We start from the raw sequence: 19,835 nt of genomic DNA on the forward strand, positions 1-19,835 counted from the left end.
TGTCTAACTTGGGTTCATTAATCTCAGTGGCTCTGATCCGGGTAGGACTTAGTTGATTTACAACCCATTATTATTATTGACAGGACTGGCACCAGAGGGTTGCCAGGTTGGGCCCTGGTTAAGGGCCCCTGCAGCCTAGAGGGCCCCCTGAAGGACCCCTCCTTAGTGTGGGAGGGTGGCGCTTCTGTTCCATGATCTGTGGCAGCATCAGGTTCTGCCACCTGACGTTGTCACAGATCACGGAGAGAGAGCTCCCAGGCAGCGTGGGCTTTGGTAAGCCACTGTGTGTGCCCCACCTACCTCTCCTGTCAGTGTGAATGACATGTGTGCATGCCTTCCATCACCCAAGATGAAAGCAGGAGCTTCCCTAGGGGGTTGACACCCCTGCTGCCATCTTGGTTGATGGCAGGCGTGCACACATGTCATTCACACGACGCAAGAGGTAGGTGGGGCACGTGTGTGGGCTTATTGAAGCCCGCACCATCTGTTTTGGGAGGGGATGTTGGGCTGCGGCACCGTGGGCCTGGGGCAGGCTGCTGACCAAGGGCCCAGTCATGCCTGGTGCTGTCCCTGATTATTGATGATAGTGGGTTGCATCCAGCTACTTAGAGCAGATCCATTGAAATATATAGGCCTAAGTTAGTCATGCCTACTTATTGGAAGGGCCATAGCTCAGTGACAGAGAACCTACTTTGTATGCAAAAGGACTCAGATTCAATCTCTGGCGTCTCCTGGTAAGGTTGAAAAACACTGGCCTAGATAATCTGCATCCTCCAAGAGCATCTGAAGCTGAATGGCGCCCACCCACTTGAGCACATTCCCCGTGAAGGGTGATATTAGCACTCAGGTGTTGGAGGTTGAGTATCTCTGGGTCCAGTGTGTGGGCTTCTTAAGGAGCGGATGCACCACTCCCTTCTTCCAGATGTTGGGCATTTGTACTCTTCTTGCAAGCGATGTGTTCGCTACACATTAGACCCACCCAATCTCTTCCCTCCTCCTTGCTCAAACTAGCCATGTCCAGCATGGGTCAAGAAGGCATGTTGGAGCAAGCTAAATCCTACTAGGAGTAGACCCATTGAACTCAATGGATATGCTAACCAGGGCTGTGGAGTCGGTACGTCAAACCTTCGTCTCCGACTCTGACTCCTCTATTTTTCTACCTTCCGACTCCGACTCCTTCATAAATGGCAAATGTTTATTAATATTAATATTAAAATATTAATTTTATTTTGAAGTCAGATTTGGTACATTTCTACTGACTCCGCCTCTGCCCAAAATTGCTTCCGACTCCACAACTACGACTATGACTCCACAGCCCTGATGCTAACTTGGGTCCATTAATTTGCAATAGGTCTACTGAGTAGGACTTAGCTGGATACTACCCACTCTGGAACAGATCCCACAAAGGTAGACCCTTGGTCACCTCATCTGGACTTGCTTCAACTGTAGCGCTTATGTCAGTACAAAGACGAGTGATTTTTGTCCCCAAAGTGCCTTCATTTCTTTTTTTAAATTGATAATTTTTTAAATATTGTTTAATATAGTAAAAAACTCTTCAGCGTTTTAAATGAAAACAGGAAAAACACAACATTCAATAAGTTCCTAAAAACTAGGTAAAAACAAAGCATGACTATCACATATCAAAACTGGGTAATGTACAAAATTAAGAGTCCAGAAAAGCTTGGGGGGAAACATCCTTTTTTTTTTTTTTTTTTAAAGATGCATTTAAAGGTCATTATTGTCGCCACCTCACAAGTTCTCCAAGGGAGGGCATTCCAGAAGATGGATGCTATCACCAAGAATGCCCACTTCTGGGTTTTCTCAGGAGATCATAGAATCATAGAGTTGGAAGGGGCTTATAAGGCCATCGAATCCAATCTCCTGTTTAATGCAGGAATCCAAATTAAAGCATCCCAGCTGGCTCTTGAAGGCCTCCAGTGTTGGAGAGCCCACCACCTTCCTAAATAATTGGTTCCATTGTCATACCGCTCTCACAGTTAAGTAGTTTTTCCTGATACTCAATTGAAATCTGATTTCCTGTCACTTGAGCCCATTAGTCTGTGTCCTGGACTCTGGGACAGTCGAGAAGAGATCCCGGCCCTCCTCTGTGTGACAACCTTTCATGTACTTGAAGAGTGCTATCATCTCCCCTCAGTCTTCTCTTCTCCAGGCTAAACATGCCCAGTTCTTTCAGTCTCTCCTCATAGGGCTTTGTTTCCAGTCCCCTGATCATCCTCTGAACCCGTTCCAGTTTGTCTGCATCCTTCTTAAAGTGTGGTATCCAGAACTGGACACAGTACTCAAGATGAGGCCTAACCTTAAAAGATCAACTTAGTCTGTACTGGGAAATGCAGTCTGCTAGTTATTCTGGTCCCAAGTTGTGGACAATAGCAACAGCAACCTTGAATTTGGCTTGGTTCCTAATAGCCAGTGAAGATCTTTCAACGCTGGTGCAATATGTGTAAAGCTGACCCCAAAGTACCTTGGAGGCCTGTCACAGCAGTCTCCCAACATCTCATTTTATGAGGGAAGATGTCAAAAGTCCCCGCGCCACACAGCAGTATCCTAAGATGCAATGGAAGCAGCGAAGAATGCGTTCTTCAGTGTCCTTACCACCATGTTGTAGGGCAAAGTAATGGGCTCTTGCACGTGTTCAGACATCTTTGTTATAAGGTTTCTGCCATCTGCACTCCAGCTGCCATCTAACTCCTCTTATCACCTGAAAACTAGGGGGTGCCCTGGGCTCCCCATCATTGAAGAGCGCATTCTGGAGCAATCATGTCAACAGTGAGAGCAGGGACTTGAGAGGGTTGTCATCTCTGTTGGCCTGAAAATTCACAGGGGCATTCAGGAATCCGTCAGATTTTATCACTCTCCGACGGGTGACTGTCTTAATGGGTCCCACATCCCTGAAGGGAAGTCGGGTCAGCCACCAGCCCAGACCTCATCAGGAAATGATCTGACCATGAAAACAGGTTAATTTCCACCACCGCTACCACCATCACCCCACAATTCAAACCACCCTCTTTCTGCACCAGTGCAAAGGCCAAATCAAGAGCATGTGGCCCTCCAGATGTTGCTGGACTCCAACTCCCATTGTCCCTGACCATTGGCCAGGCTGCCTGAGGCTCTACAGTATATGTTGGGCCATGGAGATCTTGGGCTATTAGGTCAGTGCCCTGGTGTGGACATTGAAGTCCCCACAGAGCACCATCTTTGCCTTCTTCAGCACTACCTGTGGGAACCTCCTCCACCATCTCAAGTAGGGAGGCTGTGGCAAACCAGTCACATCCCTGTTCTATCTCTGTGGCCCAGCACCAGGTGCAAGCCCTCGAATCCAGCTCCAGAGTGAAAACATTTCTTGGCGAGGGCTATAGAGTCCCCATAGACCATGGTGAGCCCCACTTGCCCTCCTGAATGTGTTGCAGCTGCAGCAAGTACCGGACCAGGCAGAGCTGAGTCAGACTTGCTCTGCCCAGCTCACCCACTCAGGGTTCAGCCAATACACACGAAGTCAGCCCCCACATTTAGGTGCCAGACATGCTGCTGCAAGTTCTCCAGAAGCTGGCATTCAGAGGGAAGTTCCTCTGAACACTTGTGCCAAATACTCCTCAATTAGACCTGCTTTCCGTACACTTTCCAACACAAATCTGCTTTTAAATCCACCCTAGCCCATGGCCATCCCCATACCTTGTAGCAGCGAGTTCTGTGTTGATGTATTGGGCCTTGTGTGTGTGAAGTACCTTCTTCTCTTTAGAATCTGCTGTCCTGATCCAAGCAATTCAGAACCTTTTGCATCTTGTGTCCAAACCTCTAACAAAAAGAGAGAAAAGAAGATTTTTTTAAAAAAACATTAATCCTCTTTGGATAGCCCAGTGTCTAGCTTACTAACGTTGGGCTGTAAAAAAGGTAAAGGTGTCCCCGCGCTTGTAGTGCGAGTCGTTTCCGACTCTTAGGGTGACGTCTTGCGACGTTTGCTAGGCAGACTGTATATATTGGGTGGGATTGCCAGTTCCGTCCCCGGCCTTTCTTTACCCCCCAGCGTATGCCGGGTACTAATTTTACCGACCACGGATGGATGGAAGGCTGAGTGGACCTCGACCCCTTTTACTGGAGATTCGACTTCCTCCTTCCGTTGGAATCGAACTCCGGCCATGAGCAGAGCTTCGGCTGCATTACCGCCGCTTACCACTCTGCGCCACGGGCTGTAGTCAGCTGTAAAACTCCCCCCCCCCACTTACATGCTTCTTGGCACCGAAGGGAAGAGGGGGGGTCCCTTGTGGTTTCAGAGCATAGGTCTTTGATGTCAGCGGAGCGTCTCTTAGTTTCACTGCTCTGTTTTGTCACTGGTGGTTCAGGCAGCAAGGGGGGAATTGGTTTATTTATATTCAGGTGGGAAAAGGTTCCATATGAGAGGCCAGCACTGGATTATTGGACGGAGAAGACCAGGAATTGGGTGTGTGTGTGTGTGTGTTGGGATATTTCAGTTTCTTAGACAACTGGGATATTCGCTCCCACTCAGGTTTCAGGGGCAGGACTTCGTTTCCCCTTTCCAGGACCAGTCAACCAGAATAAGCTCTGCAAAACAGCAAATGTTGAACATGCAAAACTCAGGTCTCTTTGCGCAATTTATCCGGGTTGCAGCATTTCAACTTCCCCCCTGCACAGAATTTCAAAGTTGTGGTTTTTAAGGTGTGCGTACACACACAGCCCCTGGCTTTCACCCCTCCCTAATTTTTTAAATGTTGGACAGTGTTGGCTTTACTGTATTATTACAATGACACTTCAAATAAGGAAGCTTTTGCTTGCAAACATTAGAGTGTGCGTGTATCTATATATATATATCACACACCCACACCCACATAGCTTATGTGTTCTGCTAAGCCCTTGTTAGCTTATCCACTCCCGCAACTGAAGCTAGAATTTGGGGGTGCTTGATTGTACCGTGCCAGGCTCTTGGTCCACTCAGTCAGAATTAGCTTGGGCCTCTTAGGCCATGGGTTGCCAATGTGCAGCTGATAGGAGGCTTTTTCTAGATCATGAAACATTATGGATTGCTTTAAAACAAATGGGGGTGCCACAGCATCTGATTGTCCTGATGCGCAACCTATACTCTGGACAAAAGGCTACTGTAAGGACAGAATATGGAGAAACTGACTGGTTCTGCATCAGGAAGGGTGTGAGACAGGGGTGTATTTTATCACCCTATTTGTTTAATCTATACGCAGAACATATACGGAAAGTGGGATTGGGCCAAGATGAAGGAGGTGTGAAAATTGGAGGGAGAAATGTCAATAATTTAAGATATGCAGATGATACCATACTACTAGCAGAAACCAGTAATGATTTGAAACAAATGCTGATGAAAGTTAGAGGAAAGCGTAAAAGCAGGACTACAGGTGAATGTCAAGAAGACTAAAGCAATGACAACAGAAGAGTTGTTGTTATGTGCCTTCAAGTCGATTACGACTTATGACAGAAGAGTTACGTAACTTTAAAGTTGACAACGGAGGACATTGAACTTGTCAGGGATTATCAATAGCTTGGCACAGTCATTAACCAAAATGGAGACAATAACCAAGAAATCAGAAGAAGGCTAGGACTGGGGAAGACAGCTATGAGAGAACTAGAAAAGGTCCTCAAATGCAAAGATGTATCACTGAACACTAAAGTCAGGATCATTCAGACCGTGGTATTCCCGATCTTTATGTATGGATGTGAAAGTTGGACAGTGAAAAAAGCGGGTAAGAAAAAAATCAACTCATTTGAAATGTGGTGTCGGAGGAGAGCTTTGCATATACCATGGACTGTGAAAAAGACAAATAATTGGGTGTTAGAACAAATTAAACCAGAACTATCATTAGAAGCTAAAATGATGAAACGGAGGTTATACTTTGGACGCATCAAGAAAAGACAGTAATGCTGGGAAAAGCAGTAGAAAAAGAGGGAGGCCAAACAAGAGATGGATTGACTCCATAAAGGAAGCTTACAAGATCTGAACAGGGTGGTTCATGACAGATGCTCTTGGAGGCCACTGATTCATAGGGTCGCCATAAATCGTAATTGACTCAAAGGCACATAACAACAACAGGAGGCTTTTTCAACCTAATTGCTGGGGGCGGGGAGAATGGGTGCACTTACTTGCATGTGCATGGTGCCCCCAACAATTTCTCCACTTTGCAAATGAGCCCAAAAAAGGCTGGCAACCCTTGTCTTAGACAAGTAGTGGCAATCTCATCCGTGCACCTTCAGTTGAAGTGCAGGAGAGCTCAGTTATTTATTGCATTAATCCTTCCCCCAAAGACCTCAGGGTGGTGTATGAGGTACTTCTCCATCTCCCCATCCGATCCTCACAACAACCATGTGAGCTCAGTTAGGTGGTTGAGGGAGGGAGATTGTTCCAAGGTCACCCCCCCCCCCGAGCTTCATGGCTGAGGGGGGAATTTGAACTCTGGTCTTCTTGCTCCAAATCCGCTGTTCTCAAACAGCTGCAGCCACACTGGCTGTTGCATTTTCTACAGCGTTGTGCCATACCAAGGCTTGGCGAGGAACCGTTTTCCATCTGAGGGCTGCAATCCCTTCTAGCGAGTGGTGGGCAGAGCAGCAAATGTAAATTTTACCTTTGTACAGTAGCCTAGTTCTTCTGTGCGCGCGCACGCAAACGCACACACACACGTCTCTCTACCCTCCATTCAGGACAGCAAGAGCATGATCAGAACTCAAGGAGACTCATTCCAGCCACGCAAAAACACTCAAGGAAGGATGTGCAGCGAGGCCAGTGCGGGTGGCGGTCGTGGCCTGGAGAGAATCCTGGGGGCCAGGCAGAGAGGCTTGAAGGGCCACATTTGGCCTCTGGGCCGGAGATTCCTCTCCGCTATGCTAAATGGCGAGGCAGCCTCTCTGGTCCGAATAACTCATTGGGGCCGAGTGGCTTGTGGTGTTTGGGGCTTCTTAAAAGCTAAAAACGCACGGCACGTTAAAAAACGGTGTACTTTGTCGTGATGAAGCTGTGGCTGTTGCAGACAGCTGGATTTGCATAATTCCTTAGCTGGCAGCGGCTGGTGTCACGATGTTAGATGTTAAGAGCCTGGGAGGGTGATGTGAAAGTGTGTATTCCCCCCCCCCCCCCGCAGCTAGTTAAGGCGTGGGAGGAGGGTGTCTTTGGTGTTTCCAGATGCATCCCTCCCACTGCTTTCACGTAAAACTGAACAGGGGTGACTCTCCTCCCCGCCTCCTGATTTCCTGAAAAGGAACATGTCGTGTTTTTCCCTACCTGCCCCCCCCAAACTTCTGATGAATCAACAGCAGTGAGTAGCTCTGCTTATCTGGGCGAGATGAATCGTGCAAGGCTTGAATAATCCTCCTTAAATTTCCTCCACCCCCTCACTGACTCAGAAAGTGTTTTCTGAAGCTGACCCTTCCATCCTTTTTTTATCCTGGCCACTGTATTTAGAATAGAATTTTTTCCCCCTTTTTGACTTGCTGGTTCTGTGTCACTCTTCAGACACTTCCCTTTCTCCGTATAGATAAACACACACTCTTTGCAAAGGTGTGCTAGGAAAGAGGATTACACACTCCTACAGACAACAGAAACCTCCTTGTCCATCTTCCTTACTCATTTGGGCCAAATGTATATTTAAGTGGCTTCAAAGTCCTCTATTTTGGTACTTGGAGGATAGAACTGGTTGTTGCCTTACAATGCATGCACTCGCCCCCCCCCAAACTCCACTTGCCCCATGCTGGCATTGTGATCCCGAAAAGTGGCTGTTGAGGCCCATGGCAGACTTAGAATCATAGAATAGTAGAGTTGGAAGGGGCCTCTAAGGCCATCCAGTCCAACCCCCTGCACAATGCTGGAATCCAAATCAAAGCATTCCCGACAGTTGGCTGTCCAGCTGTCTCTTGAATGCCTCCAGTGTAGGAGAGCCCACTCCCTCTCTAGGTCATTGGTTCCATTGTCGTATGGCTCTAACAGTTAGGAAGTTTTTCCTGACGTCCAGTCGGAATCTGGCTTCCTGCAACTTGAGCCCATTATTCTATGTCCTACATTCTGGGACGATGCCCACCAGGCCCTGTTGGACTCGTAACTCTCTTCAGCCCCAGCCAACACGGCCGGCCAGTGGTCAGGGAAGTTGGGAACTGTAATCCAACACATCTGGAAGGGTGGCAGGATGGGGAAGGCTGGTCCATGGCAGGGGTGAAAAGTTCATTTCCAAAAGGAATTTGTTGTGGCTTCAGTTTGCCCTCTCCAGAAAGGAATTAGTTCTACTACAAGTTCACCCTTTAGAAAAGAAATAATTCTGTTCCAGATCAATTCACAATTCATTCATGTGGTCCTTGGCATTTTTATTTTTTTTTGGCATTCAGAATGTTACGAGTTATAAAATATGCTTAAGACTGCTAAGAGAACAGCAAAACCCACACAGTGTAACCTGAACAAGTGTTTTATTTTTCTCAACAATTATGAACTTCAAGCTTGAAAAGCAGCATTAGTTTCAGAGAAGTAAAAATGGTAAATGCAGTGGCCACAGTCAAACCCAGAATTAACTGCGATGAATATATGTATATATATATTTGAATTAAAATGGTATTAAAAATCAGCTTACGTTCCACCGCGAACAGAACTTAATTTGTGTTCAGTTCACCTGGAAATTATAGAAACTCCTTTCTGATGTAATTCAAGAGATTTTTGAATTAATTCAGTAAGTTAGAGGCAAAAGTTGGCGGGGGGGGAGCAATGAATTTAGAATTTTAACTTTGAAGAGGAGGCTATACTCACTCATTCTCACACACGCACACACTCTCTCTCTCTATATATATCCTTCAGCCAGGCGAGCAAGAAGCATTATCGGAGTTCAAGGATACATCTCAGCCAGAAACCAACAATCAAACAGGGTGCTAAGCAGGGCCATGGAGGGTTGTGACTTGGGGGAGTTCTGAGGGCCAGAGAGAAAAGCATGGAGGGCCGCATTTGCCCACCCCCCTGAGTCTGAGGTTCTCCTACTCCTGGCCTACGGTAGTAGTTTCCAAGCTGTGTTCCAGAGCTGCCTGGGAGATAGAGGCTCTTCAGCTTGGAAGATCAATAACGGCAGACAAGCCTCCTGGTGGTCAGCCTGTGCACCACTTCTGATCTTCCCCCTGCAACTTGGAAAAAGACGGCATGTTCCAGGCAGTGTTTTCCATTCATAGAAGGTGATGGCGAGACCTGGCAGCCCTGTGTGGCAGCCCCGGAATCCCTAAAGTGGGAAGGCTTGAAAGAGAGCTGGCGTCTGGCACCGCACAAGCGATGCACGCTGCCACGAGTGTCAGTCAGCCACAGCTTGCTTTACTGGATGGGTGAAATTGGCCAGGCCATCTGCTGAAGTCCTCCTTGGGGGATGTAATCTGAGAGACTTGGAGTCTTACGGTCTGCCAAAGGCTGCATAAGCCTCTGTTTTCCCTCCCGTCACTAAAATGGGCACAGCAACCCGTCTTCCTGGGTTTGTTATAAAGGTAAACACAGTGGCATAGATACAGGATTGCTGGTTAGAAAGTGGGTAAGAATTGCTTCCAGAACTCCAGAACGGATGAAGTCAGTATTCCTATAGACAAATTAATGGAGCGGGGATGCGTTCTCCATCCACCATTGGATGCCGTCTGCCTTTGAATACCAGTTGCTGGGAATCGTGAGAGAGTTGCTGTTGCGCTCAGGTCCTGCCTTGTGGGGTTCCCATTTGGGGCATCTGGTTGGCCACTGTGAAAACAGGATCCTGGACCAGAGGGGCTCCCTTTGGCCAGATCCAGCTGTGTATTTTCTTGCCTGCAGATTTGAGGAAGTAATTTTTGAAGGGTTAACCAATGGAACTTAACTCCCACAAGAGGTAGCGACTGCCACCAACTTGGATGGATTTCAAAGAGGGCTAGACGAACTCATGGAGAAGGAGGTGGTATTAGCCACGTTGGCTATGTCCTCTCTGCACTGTCGGAGGCAATAAATACCTCTGAATGCCAGATACTGGGAATCGCAGGTAGGGAGAGGTGCTGTTGCGCCCAGGTCCTGCTTGGGGGCCACTGTAGAACATAGGGTGCTGGACTAGATGGGCCTTTGACCTGATCCAGTTGCAGTGCTCCTCTTACATTCTTAAACAGTCTTGTGGATCAATACTTTTTGATGGGATTTGCTTGTGAGGGGACACTGCACACTGGAAGTCCTCCTCACATTCAAAAGTAGCAGAACATTAATTGCAGAAGAACCTGAATGCATGATTTTGCTTTATTGCAGAAATGACCGCTGTTTTTACATTTGGGGGCCTCCTCTTCTTGTTCAGTGTTGCCCCCTCTACAGTTAATGACATTTTAGTTGATGCAGCTGTGCCAAATATATGCAAGCGATGTGCAGCCCAGTCCTGTGCATGTTCTACTCAGAAGTAAGCCTCTTTGTTCAGTGGGATTTTGCCCTTTCTGGGTGTAAGGACCGCATCCTTCGGCGAAGCAGCAAATCTGCGTTGAGCCACTCAATGAAGGGACATGTCCCTGCTTTGCTATGGTGGCTGTCTTCGCCCTTGGTTCCAACAGTGGATGCGGTCCACAGTGTTGCGATCAGGGCTGTGGAGTCGGTACGCCAAACCTTCGACTCCGACTCCTCTATTTTTCTACTGTCCGACTCGACCCAAAATTGCTTCCGACTCGACCCAAAATTGCTTCCGACTCCACAGCCCTGATATTTACCATATATCGTTATAATATTATTTTTATTTTGAAGTCGGAGTCGGTACATTTCTACCGACTCCGACTCCACCCAAAATTGCTTCCGGCTCCACGACTCCGACTCCACAGCCCTGTGAAACGACCCGGAAATTACAGCTTATACAGAATGTGGCGGCGCGCTTACTTACCAACAGCCGCCGACGGGATCACATCACGCCAGTGTTGTTTGACCTACACTGGCTGCCGGTTGTTTTCCGGACCCGATTCAAGGTGTTGGTTTTAACCTTTAAAACCCTGTACGGTTTCGGCCCAGCTTACCTGAAAGAGCGCCTCCACCGCCACCAATTATGCCGCCCAACTAGATCAGCCACACAAGGCCTTCTCTCAATCCCTCCAACCAAAACAGCTAGGTTGGTGGGTACTAGGGAGAAGGCCTTTTCTGTGGTGGCCCCCACTCTCTGGAACTCCCTCCCATATGATCTTCGACATGCCCCTTCCCTAGATGTATTCCGCAAGGCCCTGAAGACGTGGCTATTCCAGCAAGCCTTTGAGGTCATTGGGTAAATCACCATGATTCTGTCATTTATCGTATGTTGTTATTATAATTGCTTTTATATGTATTGATGACTGTCCAGTATTTTACCTATTGTTATTAATGTGATTACATCTGTTATTGTATTTTATCTCTTTTAATGTACGTCGCCTAGAGTGGCTAATTGCCAGATAGGCAACAAACAAATTTATTATTATTATTATTATTATTATTATTATTATTATTATTATTGAAGAAGGCATGTTGAAAACTTAAAACAACTCCACCCCGTTCCATGTTTGTATTGTGCATGCACGCACGCACTCTCACTCCCAGCAAGGAGTGAAATGTGGATGTGATAACTGATCAGACCGAGAACGTGGATGTGGACCCCCAAAGCAATTGAATGGGCTTCGTCCTTGCAGTAGGGCTGAGAGGAAGGAAGGAACGGAAGGGCCAGAGCTCAGGGGCAGAACATCTGCCTTGCATGCAGAAGGTCCCAGTTTCAGTCCCTGGCATCTCCAAGTAGGGCTGCCTCCTTGGAGAGCTGTTGTCAGTCACTGTACACAGTACTGAACTATACGGACCAACGGTCTAACTCGGGAATATAGAAAACTGCCTTATACGAATTACAAGATTATACGTCCGAACAAAATCCAATGAGGGTACTTGTAGAGGCCACTGCAATGCCCCCTCGGCACTACAACTAGAGATTTCCTCACCCACTCTATCTCTGCCCAGCACCTGTGCTTCTCAGATGGGGCACTGCTGAGAGTACCATATGCCCCGAGGTGCGCTTAGCTTGTACCAGAAACCGGGCTTTTAGTGTTGCAGTTCCTGACCTCTGGAATCAGTTACCAGCCGAAATCAGACAGGGACCTACGGTGGTGATGTTTAGGTGCCTAACTGGAGAAGTGTTTCTTTAGGGAGGCTTTCCTTGAGGTGTAACCCAGTCATTGATGGAATATCAGTTTTATATCTGATGAATTTTGTTTTTGGGATTTGTATGGATGGCTTTATTGTGTCTAGAGTTTGTTGAATTGATTTTTTTTTTTGAGCTTGTGTTCTGTTTTCATCTTATACATCGCATCAGTGGCTTCATGCGCGCGTTTTCAGGCAGTGAGCGAGTGTTGCTTCTTAACATTTTTATTAAAGGTTAACCACAGAGATGAGTAAGGCACACCATATACGGCAGCCTTTCACGTAAAACCCACAAGATAAACGTGGGCAGCCCGCCCAGTGGCCTTGTGTGAGTCATTTTGTGGCTCACGGATGTCCTGAATAGGGGGCTGCGAGGGGGAGAGCCAGCTCTTATCTTGTAAATGGCACACAGCTCTCTGCCTGTAGGAGTTTTTTCTTCGGAGTTTCCATGGCCACTTACTTGGTTATTGCATGGACCTTGTACATGCAGACCTTACAGATCTGCCCTGTCTACTGTTGTGTTCTGCAGCACCATTCTGAGCACTCATTCTTGACCTTTTAAAATAAGGAATCACGGCCTGCTTGCTCCCAGGTAACCCTATCTGTACATTAAGTCTCTCTGGAGACGTCCTGCTCTGGGTGTTTCCACCTTCAGAAGTGTGGTGGAGACAGAGACTCTTCTGTTGTGGGCACCCAGACTTTGGACCTTCTTCCCCAGCTAACATTTGAAAGGTACTCGTGCAAGTGATCAGTTCAGGCTTCTTGACAGGAGCGACCTGTCCATCTCCTGACAGCCCACTGGTGTTCTTGAGAGAGGGAGTGTGTGTGCTTTGGAGAGAGAGAGAAGGGGCAGCTCTGCCCACTAATGCCATAGCAACCCCATGTAGATTAGCCCAAAGGCCCTTGACAAAGCAAAAAAGGTCCCCCGCCCTTGTTGCTCTAAGCCTTTGGGCCCCGGTGATTCAAGATGAGAAATTCGTAATTGGTGACATTGCTGTAAACTTGAATTGTTCCACTGTTGTTTCAGTTTCATGTGTGTGTCTTAAAAAACACACACACACCCAAATAAATAAAATATTAGACTGCATCTTAGGTCGTAAGCTGCCTTGGAAACCTTGGAAGGCAAGAGAGAAGTATTTGGATAAATAAATGACGTTCCCTGTAAGCCTAGTTTGCAATCTCCTGCCTGGCTCTCACCATTGCAGATCGAGGGGTAGCACAGCTGCTGTTCGAATCCCCACCTAGCCATGAAGCGCACTGGGTGACCTTGGGCCAGTCACTGCCTCTCAGCCTCATGAAAACCCTCTTCAGAGGGTCGCCATAAGTCGGAATCAACTTGAAGGCAGTTCATTTACATTTTATATACTTATTTTGTATACGTTCTCCTTTCCCTAGAATTGTTGCGGCCTGTTAGCCTCCATGGTTTATACAGTTCTGTCCCTCCAATATTTGTGCATGTAGTGCTGAGGTAGCCAGCCTGGTCCTCCCTTCATAAGAAGAGCCCAGCTGATGGATCAAGCCAACGGCTCATCTAGCCCAGCAATCCTGTTCTTGCAATGGTCAGCCAGATTCCCCAGTGGGAAGCCCACAAGCAGATGTTGCTGGACCCCAACTCTCATCTGTCCCAGCCAGCATGGTCAGCAGCCAGGGATGATGGGAGCTGGAGTCCAACAGTATCTGCAAGGCACCACAGTGGCTATCCCTTGTGCAATACATCTTTTATTTGTGGGTGGGTTCACTTCTGTGTTTGCTAAAACAGCTACCCTCTGGAACGTAATGTAGCTTTTGACTCAGATATCCAGTCTGCCCCGTCTTGAGTGCTTGTAAATAAAGTTCAAACTCCAAATCATCAAGCTGGAATAAACCGTGGGGCAAAATGAAAATTACACAGCTTCCTTCCAGTAGCACCCCCCAAAAAAAATCTCTGTTGGAGGCTGTAAAAGGTGTCCCCTGATTCAGTGTTTGCAATACGTTATAACTCCTTGTGGGTACAGCAAGGCAGCAAAAAAAGTAGATGGGCACAGCACAACAGAAAAAAACACATGGAAAGCAATGGAAGGGCCGCAGGAGGCCCGTTGATTCCAGTGGGATCTGCTGATGACCATTTTTGTGCATTGTGGGTGAATGGTTTTAACCAGACATGGAAAAGGGAGGGTGGGGGGTTGTATCCAGCTCAACTCTTCTCAGAGTAGATCAGTTGAAATTAATGGACCTAAGTTAGTCATTCATCTACTCTGAGAAGGTTGGATACAACCCCAATATTAAAATTAAACTAGGGTTTGGAGGATTTTTTTTTTAAAAAAGGGTTGAATGCAACTAAATTCTACTCAGAGTAGACCTGTTGAAGTGTTTGTGTTATATCTAATGCTAGTCCTACTCAGAGTTGACCCACTGAAATTAATGGACATGACTAATGTAGGTCCTTTAATTTCAGTGGGTCTACTCTTGAGTATGACTAATGTTGGATTCAGTAATTCTTTGGGAATGGTTAGTTGAAGAACTGATGAGACAGAGTTTTATTAATATGAGCCCATTTGGGAGACAATAATTATCTGGAAAGTGTATGTTTGTTTGTTTGAGGGGGAAGTAAATAGACCAAGACTATTTGTGAACAAATAGGATGAGCGCTTTAGAAGCCTGTTTGTCTCCTAAACCAGGGATGGGGAACGTGGTCCTCCAGATGTCGCTGCACTACAGCCTTGACCATGCTGGCTGCTGGGAGTTGGAGTCCAGAAACAGGTTTCCTCATCCCTGCTGTAAGAAGACGCATCCCCTGCTCTCGGGAGGGAGTGCCTCTTCTAAACAGAGACATTCTTCCATCTCTCGCATGCAGTAAGGAACGCTTCTCCTTGGAGCAGGGCTGGGGAATCTGTAGTTGTACAGATGTTGCTGGACTCTCAAACACCTGCCCTGATGGTTGGGCTATGCTGGCTGCTGTGGGTTGGAACAAAGCTCCCAGGCAGATTCACCACCTGGGCACTGAACAGGGCTATCCCTGCTTAGCTCCTGCAAAACGAACTTTTCCTGGCAAGTCAAACTGTGAGGGAATCTTGCTGTGTATTTTCGTTTCAAAATTTGGCACGTAAGAATCTGCCTTGCGAGTCGGATCTGGTTGGTGGGTTCTCTGTAAGATGCGCATAGTAGTATTTCGCATCTGTTTGATTGGGAAGCATCCAGACAGTTGTGCTATATTTGCATAAAAAGTGAGGGTGCTGTGGAGGCCCTCCAGATGTTGTTGGACTCCCACCTGCCATCAGCGCCGCACCCGCCATGGCCAGTCCTCAGGAACTGTGGTCCAGCAGCATCTGAAGGGCCATAAAAAGAAGATTTTTGGAAATGGGACTTTGGGAGTACCAGGCAATTAGGTAGTACAGGGTATATTAAAAATGACAAGACATAACTTTACTAGGCAACGTTACTTTTGATTTGCTTATCTAGTCCAGGTTCCCCTCCTCTGCGTTTTCAAGTGGCGAGGGGCTTATATCAGCAAATGAGTCCATGTCATCTGCCATCCAGCCAAGATTATACCTTTTCCCAGACGTTCCTGAAACCACCTCTTTCTTTCTTTTTGTTTCAGGACAAACACCATGATGCTGCTCACGAAATCATTGAGACAATTCGGTAGGTGTCAAGGCAACCTGGCATTACAGCCAATGATCCCCACCCCTGCTGCTTGTGAAAATGCTGAATCTCCTGATAGTAAAGAGGGGAGGTGCAGAACTGAAGGACTCCAGGGTTTCATGCTTGCTGCCTCATCGTAAATTCTTGCAATACAGTAGGGCCCCACTCATACGGCTGGTTACGTTCCAGACCCCCGCCTAAAAGCGAAACCCACCGAAAAGCAGAACTCCATCAATAAAATGGCGCCCAACCCCCGAAAAACACCGTAAAAGCAGAACAAGCGCCGTATGAGCGGGGCCTCACTAATTGAAAGCCACCGTATTAGTGAAATGCCGAAAAGCTGGCCGCCAAAAAGCGGGGCCCTACTGTATAGGATGTTCCCCCCATCTTAAAATCCCAGTTTTTCTGCATTCCTTAACATGGCCCTTGTCTGCAAAATACATTTAAAGCAGGTTCATAACACTTTAAACAGTTGCTGCTTACCTCAAAGATTCCTGTAGTTTCTAGGACCCTGGCGTGGTCCTGACCTTTCCTATGGCCCCATCTGCCCTATACATTTAAAGAAGTTATCATACCACCTTACACAGTCGTGGCTTCCCCCAAAGAATCCTGGGGACTGTAGTTTGTTAAAGGGCGTTGAGAGTTGTTAGGAGACTCCTGTTCTCAAGACTACAGTTGCCAAGGTGGTTAAAAAACCATAAGAATGTAAGAGCCTGTGGGATCAGGCCAGTGGCCCACCTAGGCCAGCATCCTGTTCTCACAGTGGCCAACCAGAGGCCCATGGGAAAGCCCATAAGGAAGCAGGACCTGAGCGCAACAGCAGCTCTCCCCTCCTGCTGTGTCGAGCAACTGGGACTCAGAAGCACGCTGCCTCCAACAGAGGAGATAGAACATAGCCATCATGGTTCGTAGCCATTGATAGCATCATCCTCCATGAATTTGTCCTCACTCGCAGGGAAGTCTGCGAATTGTAGCTGTGGAGGGGAACAGGGGGTCTCCTAACAACTCTCCGCACCCTTTAACAAACTACAGTTCCCAGGATTCTTTGGGGGAAGCCATGACTGGGTAAAGTGGCATGATAACTGCTTTAAATGCATAGTGCAAATGGGGCCATAGAAAAGCTGCCTTATACCAGGTCAGGACCACACCAGGGTCCCTGGACCATTATATATGTGTAGGGGGAGTGCCCTTCATTCCTCATTGGGGCCAAGACTGTGAGGCTTTTTTCTCTTGAAAAAGAGTGTGCCCTTTCCTAAACAGTCTGAATCAAAACTGGTATTGACAGTTCTGGCTGAGTAGCAGTATTTTGTGTTGATTGGCTGGCCTGCAGGAGAAGGGAGGCCATATGTAATTTTGGTTTAAATTGTGGCCGGGAACCTTCATACGTGTGCTTTTACGCAGCCCTGGGTATGAAGGAGCGATTATGTGTTTTAGCCGCACAGTCGCCCTCCCTACAAAGGGACTGCAGGGTGTAGGTGGCCAACGCTGCCTCTTGGCTCTGCCTGCTGCCACCTTCTTGCATCCTCTCTGCCTGTTGTCCCTGAGCCAAACCATGTTAGGGAGCCTGGCCGCTCTCCCAGAAGCCTCAACAGAGCAGCCTGCCTAGCTCCTCTGGAGCCTGGCCCGGTGTCAGTTCCCTCGTCTCATCCTTACTGCAGTGTGGAGACTGGAGGGGAATGCAGGGAAATAACAGCAATCTGTGGGACCCTTAACATGGGCAGGGTGTGGGCCGCAGCTCAGCTGGCCAGCAACAAGTCCCTCTCCCTGGTACATAGATCCCCTCACCTAAATCCTTGATGGGGAGGGAGGTAATGTGGAGGAAGAAGAAACCTTCTTCCTTACATCAATCCACATACACCCCTTCCCTCCCAGTTTTTCCCATTGGCCTTAAGAGATGGTGGGGGTCACCATCACTGCTGGGAGATGATCCCTTAGGAACATAAGAACATAAGAGCCTGCTGGATCAGGCCAGTGGCCCATCTAGTCCAGCATCCTGTTCTCACAGTGGCCAACCAGGTGCCTGGGGGAAGCCCGCAAGCAGGACCCGAGTGCAAGAACACTCTCCCCTCCTGAGGCTTCCGGCAACTGGTTTTCAGAAGCATGCTGCCTCTGACTAGGGTGGTGGGGATCGCAAATCAAGTCTTGGCTAGTCATTGAAGCTGGGATTGGGGGCTCCTCTGTCTGAGGCTAACAGTAATCTCTCCCAGACCAAGAGGAGCAGTCGACTGCATGTATGGTCACCCCTGCCCCCCCCGCTCATCTGTCTTGCCACCACATCCACACACACACACATTATCATTGCCCTTTGAAGCTTTGATTTGCAGCAGCAATAGCCCTGCTGGGCTGTTGTTTCTTACAGGCTGTTGGGCTCCAAAGCACTGACCGATGAGGGAAGAGCGCTTGCACATGTGCAGAGGTACCATGGGGTTGTGCTGCTGTCTTCTCTGCAGTGAGACGCTGCTTGCCTTTCCACCCCCATTGTCTATCCACCCCACACCTGATGATTTGGATTCCTGCTTTGAGCAAGGGGTTGGACTCAATGGCCTTATAGGCCCCTTCCAACTCTATGATTCTATTCTATGAGGATGATGACCATCCTCTCTCCTTTTTAATTTAGATCTTCTCTGGCTCCATAAGTAGCATTTAGGGTGCCTGTGTTGCTCCAAACATTCTAGCCTTTCTTCAGCGTTGCTGCAACCGTTTTTGGGCATAGTAGAACCTCAGACTGTTGTACACATCAGGTGGGGGGTGGGGAACGAGTGAGAGACTTGAACTCGGTGGCTGAGTCCCTCCTCTGCCTGCAGGGAGTCCTAGGCTCAATCCTTTGCGCTTGTAGTGTAAAGGATCTTGGGCAGCAAGACAGGGAGTGAAGAGGGATGAGAGTCTAGTTTCAGTCAGAATAGACTACTCTCCCTCCCCTGCCCCCAGTACCCTCCAGATGTCGTGGGACATCAACTTCTACCTTCTCTGATCGTTGGCCATGCTGGATACTGGGAGCTGGAGTGCAGCAACCTCTGGAGAGTCAGAGATGTTCCCCTTCCCTGCTTAAAGAGGCATTCCCTGCTCTTGGGAGAGAATGCCTCTTCTCAATAGAGGCATTCCTCCATCTCTTGCTTGCAGTAGGGGATCTTAGGTCAGGGATGGGAGCCCTTTGGCCCTCCATGTGTTGCCGGACTCCAGCTCCCAATATCCATAGCCTTGCTGGCTGCTGGGAACTGAAGTCCCAGTAACATCCAGAGGGGCAACAGGGTCGGGGGAAGCTGAAGCGAATGGTTCTGGGCTAGATGGATGAATGCTCTGACTCTGTGTAAGACAGTTTCATACATTTTTGTTTGAAATATCGAAGAAAACAAGTGAGTGTTTGCTGTTACAGGCAGATCATAATATTGGCCTACCTCGTTTGCGTAGACTGTAGTGGAGTGATGTGCACACTCAAAACTCATGATAGCAATACAAAGCAGTATTTACCCTAAGTGTCAGAAGGGCTGCTAGAATTCCCTGTAGGCGATCAGCAAATAAAACACTTCCTGTTTCCTTTTGTCTGTTTTAGATCTTAGATGGGGAGCTCCTTAGGGTAGGGGCCAGTCATACCTGTACTTTATAAAGTGCAGTGTACATAGATGGCACTACCTAAAAGATTGCCTCACCCTCTATATACCCAGCAGATCACTGCCTTCTGAAAGAGAGGGCATCCTACAGATTCCATCCTGTCAGGAGGTTGGCTCCCGCACAGTGTTGGAATGGGGGCTTTAATGTGGCGGCAGCAGCTGGTTGGAACTCCCGCCCACTGCATATCAGACAGGTGCCTTTTTATGTTGTCTTTTCGGCACCTGCTAAAGACATTCCTCAGGTCTTTTATCCCAGTTGGTCTCTGTTTTGGATTTGAATTGATTTTATGTATGTGCTGTTGTGTTAAAACTTTTTTTAAATATATGTTTATAATTTTTTAAAAATTGTTTTTATATATGCAGTTGTTTTAACTTTTTATATACGGTGTTGTAAATCGCTTTGGAATCCTTATGGAAAGTGGTTTATAAATGAAATTAATAGTAATTTAAAAATTATAATAATATTT

General features: G+C 47.6%; 1 protein-coding gene across 5 annotated transcripts in view; it reads left to right on the top strand.

Moving 5' to 3' along the window:
* The window catches only part of DOT1L (DOT1 like histone lysine methyltransferase), a 97,039-nt gene that overhangs the window by 6,195 nt on the left and 71,009 nt on the right, over positions 1 to 19,835 (top strand). For all 5 annotated transcript variants that reach the window (XM_061600579.1, XM_061600580.1, XM_061600581.1 and 2 more), the window contains exon 2: positions 15,717 to 15,760. In XM_061600579.1, the coding sequence (XP_061456563.1) occupies positions 15,717 to 15,760 (44 nt within the window). The remainder of the gene's footprint in view (positions 1 to 15,716; positions 15,761 to 19,835) is intronic.

This window comes from Rhineura floridana, chromosome 18 (assembly GCF_030035675.1).
Source record: "Rhineura floridana isolate rRhiFlo1 chromosome 18, rRhiFlo1.hap2, whole genome shotgun sequence".
Taxonomy (NCBI): domain Eukaryota; kingdom Metazoa; phylum Chordata; class Lepidosauria; order Squamata; family Rhineuridae; genus Rhineura; species Rhineura floridana.